Below are 18,616 nucleotides of genomic sequence, written 5' to 3' on the forward strand. Positions count from 1 at the left end.
AACGCACCTTAATGCAAGGCTGGGAAGTGCAACACGTCTTTTGACAGACAACAGACGGATATCGAGCTGTTGTGCTTCTCAAAATGGCCTCAGAGACCTCGATGATCCCGAGGAAGCTTCGGTGGAAATCCGTGAGGAGTGTTTTGCACTGTGTGAATCATATACAGCTGTTTTCACAGACATGCAATGATACGTAAGGTGGTTCAAATGATGCATTGTTAGCTGTATCCAAAAATGCTAATATTTTCCCTGAAGCAAAATAGACTGTATATAAAATCGCATATATTATACTTAACAGACACATGAACACATGGATCACTGAATTTAATGCGAAAGGTGATTTTGATAACCGTTTGCAAACATAGAATAATATCAGATCAAGCAGATATAATATGTTTCTAATTTTCATAATAAACATGAGAATGCTTGACCATTTTTATTTCCATTTATCACATGAGAGCTTCACATCCCATATTGTTCTGACCATAAAGGTCTATATTCACGTTGAATTGCCCATGCTCAGCTTATTTGTATGCAGCTTAGTGAGGCAGCAGCTGAGAGGCTGAGATATGAAAAATGAATGTCCTTGAGTATATACGCCGCTGTACGTTCTACATAGGGCTGCTGCACAATTGATCTTGATGGAGGCCAATTATTTTTTCCATCTAAAGTATAAAGTTTTGGAGCAAAAGTCAATGCCATTTTTTTTCTTCCAGTCAGTAAAACATGTAATAAAAGACATCAATCTACACTGCAGCACTTCTTGTGTCACCAGGATTTGGAGCAACAAGTGCAGGCAGCTGACAAACGTCTGGCTGGAACCATCAGTGGTGCGAGACTGCTCTCTAGTGGCACATCGGAGAAAAATGTCTGTCTGAGGACCTGTGAACCTGTCTCTCAGAAATATCGACGTACCAATATGTACATTTCAGCTCTGAGGTCACTGTAATGATCCTTCACGTCCACAGTGACTGTGAAGAGACGAGGGACCAACGTTAATTCTCATATAAGGCTTCAGTCGCTCTGTTTTACAAATCGAGTGGAAATATTCAAAAGTACACACAAATAATAATAATAAAAAAACACTATGAACTGAAATGTAAAGAATAAGGACAGGGGGAGTTAGCCCCTGTGTTTCTTACATTATTTGCTTTAGGTTTGGACGGAGAAGGAACAACCACAGCAGCCAAAATCTGTTTAAATGTTGATTTTGGCATTTGACTGTTGTTGTACTTTGTTTCATTTATTTCCCAATACTGAGTAAACTCAAGAGGTCAAGCAGAGGTCAATCTGGATTAAAATGAAGAAACTCTACTTGTTTTGAAACTAAATGCACTAAAAGGTCACCTTAAATTCCTAAATAAGAGAATACTTTTCTACATTCTGCCGCAGCTGCATCCAAAATGAAACAAAGAAGGAAAGAAAGCAGAGAAGATGTGGATGTTGGGCATTGATGGATCACGGAACGGATGAATAAAGTCAATTAATTCCGAAAAAAATTGACGGATTGACTACAAAGAAATGCAAAATGCCAACAAGGAGATGAAGAAAGGACTATGAAGTGAGTGCAAATGACCAGAGGAACTCAAAACATCTGCACAGAAACTCCAAACACCCACAGAGATACACAGCAACCACAAAATACTCAAAACAACTACAAACAGATGCACACCGGCTACAGAGATACTTTTTTTGTGTTCAGGGGCCCATTGTCTCATAATCCATCCACACGGTTGGCAGACAGACGCCGTCAGTCGTCTCACGGTACCGACTTCACCCTGAGACGTGTATGAAGTGTTTTGGCAGCAGTGGGTACGTTTTTTGGACGAGGGATCAACTGTTGTGTTGAGCCGCAGATTGAGAGCAGATTTGCACGGCTGCCGCCCCGACCCTGGGTTCTCCCGGCAGATGACAGGGATAACCTCTCATCCTCACACAGCGGCGTGAGGATTCAGAGGATTTCTGAGAGCTAAAAAGGCTGCAGGGGGAAAGTTAACTCTGAACGTGGGTAACTTTGACATAAAAGATGCAAAAGGCGTGAGCGATGAGAATACTAAAAAATGGGCCGCTTTCCCAAGGAGACGGTGACGTGACAGAAATTATTCAATTATGGAAAATGTAAAATATCACAAAACCAATGACATTGTGAAATGGGATGAGAGGATGAGTGAAAAGAGACTTCACAGATCTATTGAATTGACTCTGCTCCTGGAATACTGAGGCGTTGAGACATTCAGCTGACAATCAACACTTGGATTGTCGCTGCATCTCCTCCACACAAACTACACTTTATTGATCCATTTGGAAGCAGATGTCTTTTTAGGGTGAGTGAAATTTATCTACCAATGTCACCCCCCTGCATCTCCTCCCTCTGCCAAGGACAGGAGACAAGATGCAGCGTGTCAGAGACCTTGAAGGAGCCTCAGTCTGACGACAGAGAGAAAACACCAGGGACATCAGAGCAAAGTGAAACCATCTATACCACCTTGGAAGTATTTGCTTTTATCCGCCCCGCTGCACCCCGTCCAGTTCTGAGGGAAAAAAGACAGAGTGGAGGAAGGTGCGGTGACCCGGGTGCAAACAAAGATGTACGGTTGACTACGACAGGGTTGGCCGGGCTGCCCCAGTTTGTCAGACAGTAATTTAGACCTCGTCGAGAGCGACAGTTGTTATTACCTGACAGAAAATACAGTGTTTCCTGGTGCGTCAGTGGTTTTACAACTCTAGCCTGCTTTCCTTTACTGCTTCTGTTCCCTTGGTTAGAAACCACTCAACAATCTCAAGTAGATATTTGATCTTTGTGAATAATGTAAAATATAAATAAACTCAGCCGATCTTTCTGGTCTTTAGGAAGCAGAAGTTGTTGTGGCACAGTGTTTGGCCCACACTGTCACTTTCATCCGGCCCACGTACGGCTCGGAATGATTACACTTCAAATCTGTATTGTGCAATCTGGGAATGTTCTGTTGGAAACTACAGGCAGAAGCAAACAGGGTAAAACTGCTTTCAGCTACGATGCTGCACACAACTTCCTGATGACAAATGCAAACCAAACTCGCAGCCCCTCTCACATTTAAATTAGAAACTCTGCTGTTATTCTGTGCTTTTGATTAATTACTTTGTCTTCAGAGCTTTTATTACTTTTGTTGGATGCGGTTCAACTACCAACACATTGTACTGTAACTGCATTTCTGTGTTTTTATTTATTGTTTATTATCTCTGCCAAGGAGGTTATGCTCTCTTTGCTGTTTCTCTGTCTTTCAGCAGAAGCCATTTTCTTGCAACTCGGTGGGGAGACAGCACAAGTTAATAATAAAAAAGATAAAATATGTGAAATGTAGGAACCGGTGTTCCTGGAGCTTGACCAAGCCGTGAGGCTTAAATTCACGATTCCTGCTTTTACACTCATCTTTTTCTGAGTTGAGTGAAATTGCTCTTGTATCCCTTTAAGGTTGAGCTCCAAACATAGTTTACCAAGATATATGCGACTAAGATAAACATAAAATGTACCTGGGGAAGGCAAACAAGTGAAATAAGTAAATAATGTATAACCACATTGTCCCGAGGCGACTCCGTACACGAGTAAAGAAAACAACACTTGCAAGATTATGAACAACAGTTTAATACAGAAGACACATTCCCCAAAAAAAAATCAGACAAAAAAGAAAATCCCCTCAACTCACAAAGCTACTCACTGAAGAGATCTGACAGGTCACCCACCACAGTAATGAACATGAAGTGGACAAACAGGTCGCAGATTACAGTGGACGCCTGTAACACTAAAGTTTGGGTGGTCAGCCTTCATCGTGCTGCTGCTATAGTGATGTCAACCGAGTTCAAGGCCGTGTGCTTATACGAGCTGTGTCGTGTAAACGCAGCTTCTCAGTCGCATCGTCCAGATTGTATAACCACAGGAGAGATTGTGTGGAGCGCATCAGTGACGGATGCTCCACGATTTGTCATCACAATACGGACGATTATCATTGTAACACATTCCGTTGACATTTTCAGATTCTTTATATATTTATATAGTTTCCCAACAGGCCCAAAAATATGTTTATACAGCATTTAATTGCTTTTCTTTTTTTATCAGAAACTGTACACAGATTATATTTTTGCGGAAACAAAACATGAGAAGTGGAGCATCATCATTATACCGATTTATCTGAAATGCAGTGACACATAAAAAGCAAAGAGCACAGTAATAACCTTTTCCAAAAGCAATACTATAAACAGAAAACACAGGAGAGGAAATACACACAGTTGGCTGACTGACCTCTACCAGCCTGTGGTAGATTCACATGAGGATGACGAAGAACAGAAGATGATGGGTTGTTTGCTTTTGGGTCGTTTTCATATAAAAAAAAAAAAAAAGAAGTGATAACTGAGTTTTGTCGATGACTTTAGAGCATAAGCAAAAAGCCGTGCGGGTTTTGTATCAGGATTGTAACACATCATCCAAACTGAATATTACAATTCACAACATCAAATCTGATCCGACAACTGGGTCAACAACTACAGAAAATGTGTTGTCATGAGTTCAAGGACTGAAACTGTTCAGACCTGGAATCTGTCATGGCTGATGTGATCACGAGCCCTAAATACAGATGTGAACGCATACAGAAGCATTGAGGACACATTTGCGATCCAATCATTCGCTTCTCAGTGTTTGATTTATTTGTGGTCAATGATAATTTATCAATACTGATGGCCACAAAATGACGATCCAGTTGTTAGAATCAGATTGATTTGTAAAGATGTGCAGTGATTTCTCTCTCTCTCTCTCACACACACACACACACACACACACACACACACACACACACACACACACACACACACACACACACACACACACACACACACACACACACACACACACACACACACACACACACACACACACACACACACACACACACACACACACACACACACACACACACACAGCATTGACTTCCAATCATTGTGGGCAGCCAAACCAAAGCCTATATCCCTAAACTTAACCATGAATAATTCATACCAAACCCTAAACCACAAAGTTCATATTACCCCAAACCTTCACCAGGACCTTAGATATGACATTTGGCCTCATTAGGACCAGGCTTTGGTCTCCATGAGGTCGACTCGTCTGAAAAGGGTCCTAAAGATGTAACATAAACAAGTAGACACATATTTACATGATTTGGTCTTTGCGAACAGAAATGACATGATTATTTGCATATAGAGCGGGGAGGTGCGATCATATCACAAGTGGTCACAGGAGACGCATTCAGGACGTAATTTAAAGTCAGGCGTGAAGAGACAACCTTCACGCTGTCCACGTGGGATCAGAACTCACAGGACGGATGTTAACACCAGGGCTGAACTTAAAGGGACCCTTTAAGAAAGACCAAACTAGATGTTTGTACAGAACCTTGCATCCTGGCACGTAGGTGTTAATGTAGAGCAGGAACAGAGAAGAACCCGGGGCAGGAACGGTGACAATCAACAGAGAACAATCTCTTGTCTACTTCCGTTTATTTCATCAATGTGTTCCCCTTTCCTGCTCGCCCTCGCTCACTTCCATTCACAGACGTAATAAGCACTGGAGTCGCCTGATAATGTCCCAGAGTGATAATCACGCTGATGTATTAAACAACAGCAGTGATGCTAACGAGGTAATTCTTTAAGATGGGCAGTGCATTTCGTTACCAAATACGTCTTTGTCTGCGCATAACAAACGTGCAAACTGTTTGAAAGAAGTTGAGACTGTTCATTTAACGTCCACATGTACATCATTAGACGCCACGAATTTGAGACGCTACGAGTTTTCCACCATAGACTGTTGTTGAGTTATTGTTTTGAGAACAGTGTCAACACACAAGCATGAAGTAATGTGTATCCCAGCAGCCAGTGCTAACAACTGTCAAGCCTCTAATTGCCCCAACTCCCCCCCCCCCCGCTTTTAAAGTGAATTAATCTGTGAAAGGAAGTGGCCTCAGACGAACAGAAAACTTGGGAGAAAGAAATATAAAAAAAAAGAAAACACACTTTAAAGTCTCTGTGTCTCTCTGCTTATCTGTAGCTCGGCGATATCCTGTGAGCTTTGAGTCAAGGGTATTATCCTCATCCTAGCTGGGAGGCAGGTTCTGCGGTCCTGACTGAGGCACACAGGCTTGCTGTTGTCATCTGTTTTCGCCACGCTCGTCAGATGACCACTTTTTTGATGACAACAATACGAAGTAGAAAAACAAGTTGGCTCTGAAAACCACCAAACACACACGCACACACTTGCATCGAAATAAACTTCTGCTCTCATGTGACGAGAGTTAGGCTGGCGACGATCACTGAGGTTGAATGTAGGAAGGCAGTGCATGGAAAAGGCAAACTGGCATCGGGGATCGATTAAGCGAACCTGCTCGCCGACTCGCACTCACTTAGGCTAATCGGGCCGTCTTGTAGACTGACTTGTGTGAAGGGGGACGCTGTGTAGGGAGGCGGGGCTTCGTTTATGCTGGACGAGTCTCCTTCCTCAGAAATGAGAGGAGTGTAATGGGAGGGACAGGGGGCGTCGGCCTCGTCGGCTTGGGCACACTCGCTGTAGGGAGGGGGCTTGAGGTCGTCCTCTGAAAGGAAGGAGGAGAAAAGTCAATCATTGAAACGGCTCCCGAAAAAAAAATATATACACACACAAGGACAAATACGTGATAACATCAGGGCTGCAAGATTAAACAAAATACGATGACAATCTAATCTAAAGTTTATGTGACCAAGATTTTGCTGCGTTTGCACTAAAACGGTCGATTACATCAAAACAAATATTCCCAATTTCTCCCGAAGGTGCAGAAACAAATAACTCCACATTAGAATTTGTGCACAGCAAGAGGGAGACAAGGCACCACTGTGAACACGTCACTAAGATACCGAGACATAAAAAGTTCATTACTTTTTCTTTGAGGGTGAGAAAAACAAGAAAGAAATCCACCATTTCAAAATAACAACTTGGTCAGTGGCAGTGAAATCATCTGTATATGTCGATGCCATATTCCATAAAACCACTTGTTACACTTCTTCAGTTTTGCAGCTTCTTCTTGTCGTTCAATTTGTATAGTTTTTCATGCAATTTTATTTCGATCACTGACTTGCACCTTCATAAAGAAGGCATGCAAAATGGTGTCAGTGCAGACACATTTGGAAATAAAGGCCTTCCTACAGTACAGATACCTTGATGAAACAGCAAAATGAAAGCAGATCTATAAGAGCAAACCCTAAAACCCCCTGAAACATGTCATAGGAAAAAGCGTCACTTGTGACGTAGTACAATTAGTGGTGAAATGCCACCATTTCCGACCATATAACCACATCCTGCTAAACGAGCGATGAGAAGTCATTCGCAAAAGTAGAGACTAAAACTTGAGCGGTCGTCAGTGATGTGAAAGCGGCTTGTTATAATGGAAACACTATGACTGGCTTTCTTCTCCTTTAAACCTTCCTGTGAAGAATAAGGGAGACCAAGTATAGCAATTCATTAAAACAATTTTTAATGGATCGGCATGGCGTAGAGGTAACAGTAGGAAGTGGGCAAGATATGAACAGACTACTGTTTTCTCCATTACTAGAATTGAAATGAGTTGTCTCTAGATTGCCCTGGCACATTAGCTGTACACAAGAACTAGTTTACAGAAGTGCAGCAGTGTCGTGCTTCAGACTCCATCTGGTGTCAGTTTCCTGGTTATGTTAATGCCCCTAAATGTGCAGGTACCTGGGTTAATAATAGGTTCTCTCTGTGTAGTTAAGAGTGAAGTAGGTTCCCACTCATTTCTAGCGAAATCGTTTTTTTCCAGGACATTTTCAGTGATGATCTATGACAGACGCCACACACTAATAAGTCTCTTTGGGAGTTTGAGTGCAAAGATGTGTCATCTCTGGTTATTATTCATCTATGAAATCATCTCTTACCTCGTGACAAAGTGAGTACAGACATAACCTTTAAATGTTTTAAAGTCACAACTTGCTTTTCTCTCCCATCCAACAGTCTTGTTATTCAATTTCTTGCTTGTTTTATATTTTTTGTTGTTTAGATTATTAACTGCCACTGACTCTGATCAGTTTATCACACTAAACTTTAGCCCCTTTACTACTCATAATATCTGAAGTCTTTAATAAGGCTAATGACGTTCAACAAAAGTTTTATTGTCATGTTGTTTATTTTACCTAAACCATGCAGCGGGGTATTTAAAGAGACAATGCTAGCGAAAGTGAAAAGGTGCTGTTGGCTAATATTTAGTCAGTGTTTTGACTCATACACTCAAAGTCATTGCTTAACCATTGCTCCTAGTCAGCATTGAATCACAAACCTTAACCCTGCAGGCAAAACAAGCTGGCAAGCATGTGAGGGCTGAGCAGCTGAATCAAACATGCAGAGAAATGTGATAATATTCAACTGTTCAAAACAGGTTTGGATGAAAGTGATGATTTATAAACTACCACTTACACCAGCCTGCAGTGACCAATGGGTAAATATTAAGAATGATGTAACTTGCATTTTTCTACTAACTTGCAGTTTTAGCCACTTGAGTTGTAACGTCATTCGAAGCTGTATGTGCCATGACTTGGGGGATGTGTTCACAGCATTTCCATAACATTAGAAGACAATGATCTATGAGCCTATTCACAAAACTCGTATCCATAAACTACAATTTGATCGTTCAAGGCGCATTTCGTGTTTCTACTCTGTCACCAAATGTGGGTTTCTTTTCTAATGTTGTCAGAAATCGTTCTAAGAGAAGACAACACAAGAACAACTGAAGAAAATGTCTCTTTTATAGTGATGATGAAAACTCTCATTGAGAAAAACAACTCCACTGCAAACCTTCTGCTCACAGTGACCTCCACTCTTAATCGCAGTAAATAATGTAAATACAGCGACCGTATAGTCAACACAGACTCTCCCACTGTTACTTACACCATGAAGAGAAGGAAAACATGTAAACACAGTTATTATGGGAAATGTAACTAAAACATGATGGTGCTGGATCATCTATTATATCATTTTGGATGATGAATTAATAATGTAAACCCTGTGCCATAGAGTCTATGCCATGGGTCAGTCACGGCAGTGGAAGACTGTGGCTTGCAGGAAGTTATGGGCTAAATAAAATAAGAATGTAGAAGTTTTTCTGGTTCATCTTTAATCATCTGGATGAATGAGGAAGGAGCAGATGCATAGTGTGTGTATGTGTTTAAATGCGTGCGCTACCTCCAGAGACGGCCTCATATGGTGGTGGCATGTCGAGCTGGGAGACGGATGATGCGGGCGGCAGCGTCGTGGAGGGCTCCTCTATTGACAGTTCATCCTGAACACCATACCAGCTAGGCCACACAGATGTTTGCTAGAGAGGGAAGGGAAACACACGTAGTTAATGATACACACAGAAATGCAGAAGTGCACACAAGCACACATACGGTAAATACACACGCATCTGCTGCCAAACACGCAGCTGAAAGAGGCAGTTTACACAGTCAGATCCATGAGCTGGAGTGAACAGTTTGTACACCTCTGGCACTATCTTGATACTAAGTGAGCTGGTTTTTCTGCACACACACCTCTGGAGGGGACAGTGCTTCTCAAATCTATTTATTCATCTGCTCTTCCTGTGAGTCTCCCTTCAAATATTTTGCTTCAGGACACACACAACCACACACACACGCACGCACAGGGAAGTACAAACATCACTAAACAAACAGCCAACAATATTCGCAGAGAAGAGCGAGATACTGTCCGTCTTCCAACTCTTTGCTGTGTCGTTTTTCAGCACCAGGATGACCAGCAGGTTACACTTTCACCTCAAACCTGCTGAACCATTTTGAACCCCATAAAGTTGTTTACACACACACCGCAGGAGTTAGAGGCCTGCCAGTTCATCACATAAATAGGCAGTGGCTGTATACATTACAACCACTGCCAATGAACCAATGAAGGCGCAGAATGAAGGAGAGCCTGCAGCTTCTGTCATTCGTCACAGGCAGTTTTATCAGATGATCTTTGAAGCTGCTTTCAGACACGCACTGAACTCCAGACAATCTGAAATTATCCAGCGGGGTCAGTTGCTGAAGACATTCTCTATTTTTACTTCGAAAACTCTAGAGAATGTACACATGTGTGAGAATGCAGCAGGAAAATGTCCAGAGAATCCACCATGTTTCTAACACAGGCCGGACGCAAAAATGAAAAACAACCCCCCCCCAAAAGAATGCAAATACTTCAGGGTGAAAAAGCCATACATGTGGAACAGACTGAAGATGTTAACTTTGGGTTGACGCCAGTGCTGATCTGATGTAAACAAGAACATAGAGCTTTCTGCAGTGGAATTTAAACGTCGTGTCCTGCCCCCTGCACGCTCTACCCAGGCGCCACCCCTCATCTGACGGCTACGGAGATTTTCCAGTTGTTACCCGCACAATCTCCTGCTGTGTTCTTCATATGTGAAAGACAAAGTTCATATTCATTTCTTAAAAATTGCTTTAGCGAGATCGGCAAGCATTACAGCAGCACGCGTTAGCTCTTATGTCCTTGATCTCCTCTGAGGGAGTTCTCAATGCTTTTTACTCTTGTTAGTCAGCTAGCTGCGATGGGAACAGGAAGAAAACACATGCAGATCGAGCAGGAAGGTCACTGATGATAGACTGATAACCTTGTGGACTGATATCTTAATTAGTTCAAAATTGCCATCCTGTTGTTTTAGCGGTGATGGGGAAAGATGCAGCACCGACAGACCATCTCATTAAAAAGCACGAACATTTATTGTCTATAGGATTAGAAAAACCAAGACAGAAACTAATAAAACAAGGCCTTATAATCTAAGTACTATCAATCTCTCCCATCTCTAGCTCCAGCCGGCATGTATCAACGGGTTTTTTTTCCCTTCACCACTCTTCTGGGTTCACTTTGTCTCTTCAGGTAGCCACGGATAAGATTGTCCAAGAGGCTTAGTGAGAGATACTACATCAAGACTTTTCCCCCCACTGTGTGTGATTCATTTAAGTCCAAGACTCGAGTCGTCTTGGCGTCCATCCAGAGAACATTCAGGGTTTGGGGTAATGGATGACTGTGGGGCCTCCCTGCTGCACATTCCATTAAAATCTAAACAGGGAACATTACACACCAGAAACAGCGGAGAGAACAAGAGGGAGGGGAAGAAAGGAAGGAGCAAAGAAGAAAAACGGAGGAGGAGAAAGGAGAAGGCTGCAGGAGCAAACTGGGGAGTTGCTGGACGAGGAGATATTACGACCTGGTGGATGCTCAAGAGGAAAAGGATGAGTGCAAGAAGGAAATTGGAGATCTTCTCTGTTACTGGACATGAAGCCATCATATGTCAGATAATAAGATACCAAAAATGGCAATCTCATCCTCGAATGGACATTTTTGAAAATCCAACATTTCAAATAGCAAACAGGATGTCACAACTGGAAATGTAAGGCCAAAAACCGTTCAACTCTCAAGTGAATTGTTATTTCCTGTTGCACAAATATTCAATGAAAGCTAAAAATATCTTTGCCTGTGCCTCTTGCATTTAACTGAAGCCGAGTGATGAAAGAAAATGGCTTAAATTAATTTTGATGCAAAATTGGATTTCATTGAATCTGCTCTCAGAAAAAGTTAGCTTTTATATAAAAACATATTTTGCAAGATCTACCAGCAACTGTGCAAAGTGGGCAAGCATTAGAACTGAACGCAAGAGAAACCTGTTTTATATATGATTCACCGAGCATATTTTAGGAAGGTTGTGAATCATGGCGATTGCTTCCAGGTGTTTGGGAGAGGCAGTAAAGCAGAAAAGCTCTGGAGGAAGCACGAACATGATGACTGTTTAAACCTGTGGCGTGGACCACAGAAACGACGCCGTAAGAGCTGATGTTGTGGAAAGGCATTACAGTTCTGGAGCTCTTGGAAAACATCAACACAGATAAAACTACAGTCAAGGGGCAATAAAAAGAGAAGCCGGCATTTTGAAGTCGTTCTCAAAACACAAGATAAATGAAGAGCACGAGTTTCAAAGATAAAGAGAGGCTACAAGAAAACCGTGACGTTATTTCAATGATAGTGTGACATTTAAAGAGCAGCCCAAACAAACCACTATTCACTGTGTCAAGCAAATTAATCATTAGAAGAGACTTATTATTTTCCATCTATCTTACGATTTACAAACGAGAACAGGTAGCAACAATAATACTCTGTGAATCAGTCTACTCCTGTCTTGTGGTCTGTGACTTTAGTGATATTTGCACACACACACAAAAATCTCTCATACATGGTTCAAATTTTTACAAACATGCTTAAAAAACCGTGCACACACACACACACACACTTGCACTTCTTTGTAAGTGTAAAACTGTCAAAGCTGGGACCTGCCCGACCAGACCTCTGGTGTCAACAAGGTCAAACAAACTTCACAAAAAAAATGTCAACACCCAAGTGCACGCGAGACCAGAGGCGTGCACCTTCTAAACATACTTCACCAAGTATGTAACTGAAAGTGAAATGCAGCCTGTGCTGTCGTTCCAAGGAAAAGCGACTGACTGAAAAATCACATGCCCTCTCGAGAGAGCAAACAACTCTTCCACGAAAAATTTAACACAACCGTGGCTTTTATTAGAATTTCTCTTGCTTGGTCCTCGTATAACTGTGTGCGATACTCAAGTAGAGAAGTGGTTAACTTACAGTTTCCCTGTAGAAATGGTGATACAAACAAATCCTTCAGGTTTATCTTTATAAAGACAGTGTGGCAATACACTGATGCCTTATTAGTGTAGTTCTGTACTGAAAGCAGTAGTGGGGTATATTTATATCGTAATGGTGAGAGAGAAAGACAGACTGGTTGTTCAGGGGTTCACACTACACCAAGATATTGACCCAAAAAACAGACAGTAGGTTTCAAATTATGGAACAGCAGCAGAGTCTCCAGACTAAAACCTCTTTGAGGTTCGGGATAAACTAAACTAGTCCTGTCAACCACTCACAGCACGAACCCATTCACACACTTTCATTTAGCCCTACTTTATGCAATGCTTTTTTCTAACGAACACCACGGATATATCCGTCAGAAGGAGAAGGGATCGAAATCTACATGCTTCTGGTTAGGGGATCTACATCCTGAGTCACATCCGCCCACATGAAGGTGGAAGTGATTCAAAATCACCAGCGAAACAAACACTCTTGTCTTGTCATGTTTCCAAACAGAGTTTCATTTCCTTTACAGAAATAAACTGAATGCTGATGTTGAATGAGTGGAATAATTTGATTAAATTTAGTGTATAAGATTCCATTACTTTTTGTCTATTTATTTGTTCTATGCTCACATTTTATAGAACAGTGTGACACAATCTCACAATATGTAAATTCAATGGAAGTGTTTGAAAACATGTGATCCCAAGTGTGTGTACTTAGACCCCACCACAATAAATGTACATCCTGAAGGCAGGAAACCACTTCAGCGGTTGACAAGTAGCTCATGCGAGTAAAATGGAAGAGACACTAAGTGCACAACTTACACTCTGTCTCTCACACATCTGATGGAGGTATGCTCTTCCTCCAACTATGACTATCTGGGCATTGCGTGGGTTGCTCAGGTAGGCCGCCAGTTGCCTCTGTCTGGATCGGTACCAGCACACATAGAAGAATATCTTGATGATGATGAATACGATGACAACTCTGTGGAGGAGAGAAGATCGGGTTGGATGGGAAAATGGGTGGATAGATGTGTGCAAACATTTAAATACACACACAAATAAATGGAAATACACAAGTTATACTCACATGTACCAGTACAGCTCCATGTTTGTGTGATGTCACTGAGCTGAGGCTCTCATAGTTGGGGAATAACTCGGTGATCCCTGGTCAAAAAGACACAAGTTGTCCTGAAAACAAACATTAGTTTTAGCGTTTATTCAACCTAAGAGGAGGAGATCACTACCACTTTTTGTTTATATTCAATACTTTAATGATTATTGATAAACACGTTACCAAATCAGACGTAGCAACTAAAACCTTAAAGCTCACACGAGTTAAACCCGCAGGCACTTTTACTAAACGATAACAGATGACAACTTTTAGCAGTCGACGGCCACACCGGCGTAAACTTTGTTACAGCAAACACATAGTCGTGTGATGTTTTTCAACTTACTTCCTGGCGACACTCCGGCTGTATGAAGTTATCAGCTGCCGAGGTTTGTCATTTCCCCCCTCGCCCTTTGTGGGACGTGATGAGCTCCAGGAACCAGCGGAGGCTAAGCGGCTAGTGAAGCTAGGCTAACGTGCAGCAGGCCAAACAACAACAGACATTAACCCAGGAGGAGAGCAAAACAACAGCTGGAGCTGACCCGTGTTATACACATGGCTTCCTGCTGTTACACACGGAGTCACCGGCTAGTTACCCGGGAAGCTGCTGGCTGACTCCGCACGTGACAAACAACTAGACTAGTCTTAGCTCGGGTTAAAGTGAGTTAGCACCGTTAGCTCGTCTCTGCGCGTTCAACGCTGCGTTTGGTTTCACAGTGGGCGGTGTTCTCAATAATGGTGCGTTCGTAGTTTCCCGTAAAACTGCCACTCCTCAAAACTTCCGTTGTAATTAACAGGATAGAGGAGGTGTTGTTGTTGTCCGGTGATATATTCCAATATGGGGAATATTAGCTAGTGTATTCCGCTATAGAGTGATGGAAATACTAAATTCATATTACTTTCTAAATAACATATGGCTGCTGGGTATAAATACCGTAAAAATGCGTCTGATAAATGACTATGAACAGTGATAAAAGTTATCTACCATCAGAGGATCGCATCGATGCAGCAGTGGTGACACAAGTGATACAAAGTTGATCTATCATATTAATTGTACTGATGTGGTCCATAAATGTTAATATTCCCGAGGGTCATTAAGGATAGCATATGATTCTGACAACCTGGTTATTATGTGACAAAATGTGCACATGTAATGTCTAATATCACAGGATGATATATGTGTAATATCACAGTATCATACATGTATCAACATATACATAACATGAATACAGACGGTATTCCAAGAATAACGTGTTCATTGTTTACTTTTATGGAGTCTGAGGAAGTCTGTCTCCTCTGTAAAATCTTTGAATATCTATTGAAAAATCATTCAAAACATCAATTAAAATGAGTAGAAACATATAAGTGAGTGAGAAATGATGAAAAAATCATCACAGGTCATATCAGGTTGTTTCCGTCTCTCAGTTCTATGCCTCCATCTAGTGGTCACAGCTCCAGAAAGCAGTCGGACAGTTCAGAGAGAAACTGCAGAATAATGCAACAAATAAACGATCAAATAAATAATTGTGAATGTTTTAACAAAGCAGACGAATTAGAATAAAGAGCTAGTCTATTTGACTGTGTTTATTTCCAAGCAAAAAAGAATGTATATGCAATATTTTCAAAAACTCTTCAACTCCTTGTAATTTTTAACTGACTTTGTTTTATTAAATTGGCCACCAAAGCTCCAACTTAAACCAAACGTACAATTTGATACAGACAAAAGACCAATCAGACATGGTCAGAAAAATATAAGCACTGATGTTTCCATTGTATTTGTGTCTCAAATAAGAACCATTTTATTACAATTTAAAATCATTTTGATTACATGTTACTTAACAATTCATTAGTCTTTTAGTCAAAATAAAAACCAAAAAAGAAAATATTGTTTTTGGGGTATTTTTTAAATAACATCAACACAAAATTGCCAAGATCATTTTATATTGGTCAAGAGACTTTGCTTAGCAAAGCTCTTCATCAAATTCCAACCAGTACATTGTTGCAGCAAAGTTTCAATCAACTACGACTGTTGACACAAGGCGTTTTATTCGTAAATTACAGTTTACACTCATAGCTATTTGTCCAATAACACAAACCTGCCTTTGAGAAACACATTATCCACATTTGTTCAGTGAGTTCGACATCTTCTTTTATCGGTTATCTTCCACAATGATCGTCCGTCTTGGGTAGGTGTCCACTTCCACAAATATGTATCGAAACTCGTATTTTCCTGTTTCATTGTTCTGTAAAATGACAGCAAGTTATAAGTCCATTGAATTTTAACCTTCACTTTAAATGTATAATTTTGAGGTATCATAGTTAAACAAGAACTGTACTGCTTTTACTGTCACATGTATTTCGAAAGATGATTTCAAACAGTGAATTAAAACAACACCAACCTCTTTTGACTCTGAATGTACAGTTCCTTTGAGACCTGGTTCAATGCCTTCGACGTAAAACTTAAGTCTCAGATGCTTCAGTCCGTCCTTCAGGTACTCTGTGTGACTGAGATGGAAACAAACACACACCTGAGAAAATACCTCAGTACTACCACAACACAGATGTTTACAGAAGGACCGTACAACTTATTTAAAAATGAAAACCAGAACATAGGAGGGATTGTTATATTTATTCAATGACATATTAAAACACACCCACTAGTACGACTAATCAACACATTGTTTGAAAATCTATTCAATTCCTACCGGACTTGCTGTCTCCTTCCTCGACGTGTGGTCTCACCATAACATTTGATTGGCTCCCCGAATGCACCAACCACCTACACACATGTAACAAAAAGGTTAATAAATCCATGCATACAGTCAAGTGATGACCAGTTTAGAAGTCTGATACTGCTTAGCCTTAGCAGTCAGTGATCTCATTCTTACCTCTGGGTGTGACTTGACTTTGTCAAAGGCTTTCCCATAGACTTTATTTGGACTGGAGGAAGAAAACAGCTCCTGGAACACCACATATAAGAGGCCACCTGAGACACACACACACACACACGGGACAAAACATTTCAACTGTATTTAGTAAAATAGGTGATAAATCTGTTTGAGATGGATAATTAGATGAACATTTAATGATGTTACATTAACCTGTCACTCCAAGTCCTATTAGTACAACTATCAAGTAGGTGAAGTCTCTGCCAGCGTCCTTCACTGTAAAAGATTGGAGATGGAAGTGGTTACAACAGTGGCCATAATAACAATGATAATAAAAATAACAACAACAACAATGGCTAAATATCATTAAATTATTTTGAGATAAAACATTTTCATATCAGTCGTTGTCTATATTTATCATGTTTAATGTAACATTAATGTAATATTATATAATATTACATGAAATTATATTATGTTATTATATTATATAACACCTTCTTTCTAATTTGTTTGTTAATGAAGCTTAGCAAACACGTTTAAGGTGAATTACCGCCCCCTACAGGCGGTAGCATCGCGTTACTACCAGGTGCTGTTAAAAACACTGGCATATGCATTTCCAAGTTGTGTAAATAATTAAGTGAACTGTGATTTAATTACTATTCAAACATCACAACCCTTTTCAGTTTACTCACAGTAGACGTTTCAACAGTGTGAAACCAGTCTGATCATTTTTAAAACGACAGTAGAAGCACAGAGGACACGTGTCTGTCTCTGAGGGTCTTGTTTACCTTTCTGTGCACCTGAAGGCTTCTGGCTCTGAAACCTGGACACGGATCTGTCTCTGTCCTCGGGGCTGCTCCGGTTTCTGGCCGGGAGGTCCACATGGACACACCGCCGGGAGAGGCAGCTCAGAGCGGGCAGAGCGAACGGAGCAGCCCCGGCTCGGCTGTGGAAGCTCGGAGCGGAGGACGGGGTCCACACGGTGCTGTGTGGGCGGACGAACCAGCTAACCTGCGTGAGTTTACACGTGTGTACCGTGTAGTGATGCGTGGCCGAGGACTGCAGACCCCGATGCAGGGCTCTCAGTATCTGTGTGTAAGCCATGATTGTCCTTCCAATGTAATCAGTGCAACCAGCTAGCAACTTCTGGTGCTATATTCTTGAGCAGCGTGACAGCAAGCTAAAGCTAAAGCTAAGGAAGTGACCTAACGCAGCCAATAGGGATGTAAAGTTATTATAGAGATCAACATATAAACATCTACTACTAACCTACTCGAATACTGTGCATGATCCTGTCCCACAGGGGTGGTGTGTGTCAAACCAATCCTGGCGCATAGTTGTGTCGTCACACATCATCCAGAGGATTCATGGGATATTGAGTTTGTATAAGGAAACAGAAACTGCCACTTGCCCTTTTACAAAAAAGCTGTGCACACGTCTTCACAGCCTGGAGAGGATTCATTATTCATAGTGTTAAAGGGGACATATTTCTCAGCTATAGATTGTTTTTAAAGATAAATGACATGACAGCTTCTCCAAAAGTGAAGCCAAAGCCTCTCAATATCCCCCTGGTGGCTGGCTGCAGTACAGTCATAATGCCGAGTGCCATTATACCCCAGAGCTCTGAAATTACCCACCCCGGAGTCGGAAGTTGCAACAGGAGCTCACTCTCAAGTCGGAATTTAATCTCGGGAAGGTCATAGGAACTTCCTATTCCTAAATTATTTGTTCTTTTTACCAGGCATTAGCATTCATGTTGAGCGAGGTGTGTGCTCACCTTCAGAGTTCAAAAAGTCAAATCAACAAGGCAAACAATATTCTAAAGCTCTGTAAATCTGAAAGCCTTGGAGGTTAACTCTCAGTGTGACATTATTAGTGGCACCTATAACATTACACATGTTGATTTGAT

General features: G+C 41.3%; 2 protein-coding genes across 4 annotated transcripts; both read right to left on the reverse strand.

The window, feature by feature from the left end:
- Positions 1 to 5,816: 5,816 nt before the first annotated feature.
- si:dkey-118j18.2 lies at positions 5,817 to 14,581 on the reverse strand. Of its 3 annotated transcripts, none has more exons than XM_034572184.1 (5): positions 14,166 to 14,581; positions 13,799 to 13,899; positions 13,534 to 13,693; positions 9,242 to 9,374; positions 5,817 to 6,608 (listed from the first exon to the last, which is right to left on the reverse strand). In XM_034572184.1, the coding sequence occupies exons 2-5, from the start codon at positions 13,816 to 13,818 to the stop codon at positions 6,388 to 6,390; spliced, it is 534 nt and encodes a 177-aa protein (XP_034428075.1). In that variant the 5' UTR covers positions 13,819 to 13,899; positions 14,166 to 14,581; the 3' UTR covers positions 5,817 to 6,387. The 3 variants fall into 3 exon arrangements, with proteins under 3 accessions (XP_034428075.1, XP_034428077.1, XP_034428076.1); XM_034572186.1 differs by having other exon boundaries at positions 13,799 to 13,875; positions 14,166 to 14,578; XM_034572185.1 differs by having other exon boundaries at positions 13,799 to 13,904; positions 14,367 to 14,553.
- A 900-nt stretch (positions 14,582 to 15,481) lies between these two features.
- timm21 (translocase of inner mitochondrial membrane 21) lies at positions 15,482 to 18,045 on the reverse strand. The gene is made up of 6 exons (XM_034572183.1): positions 17,496 to 18,045; positions 16,921 to 16,983; positions 16,708 to 16,805; positions 16,525 to 16,598; positions 16,219 to 16,324; positions 15,482 to 16,062 (listed from the first exon to the last, which is right to left on the reverse strand). The coding sequence occupies exons 1-6, from the start codon at positions 17,809 to 17,811 to the stop codon at positions 15,970 to 15,972; spliced, it is 750 nt and encodes a 249-aa protein (XP_034428074.1). The 5' UTR covers positions 17,812 to 18,045; the 3' UTR covers positions 15,482 to 15,969.
- Positions 18,046 to 18,616: the final 571 nt, after the last annotated feature.

Source organism: Hippoglossus hippoglossus, chromosome 20 (genome assembly GCF_009819705.1).
Source record: "Hippoglossus hippoglossus isolate fHipHip1 chromosome 20, fHipHip1.pri, whole genome shotgun sequence".
Lineage (NCBI taxonomy): Eukaryota > Metazoa > Chordata > Actinopteri > Pleuronectiformes > Pleuronectidae > Hippoglossus > Hippoglossus hippoglossus.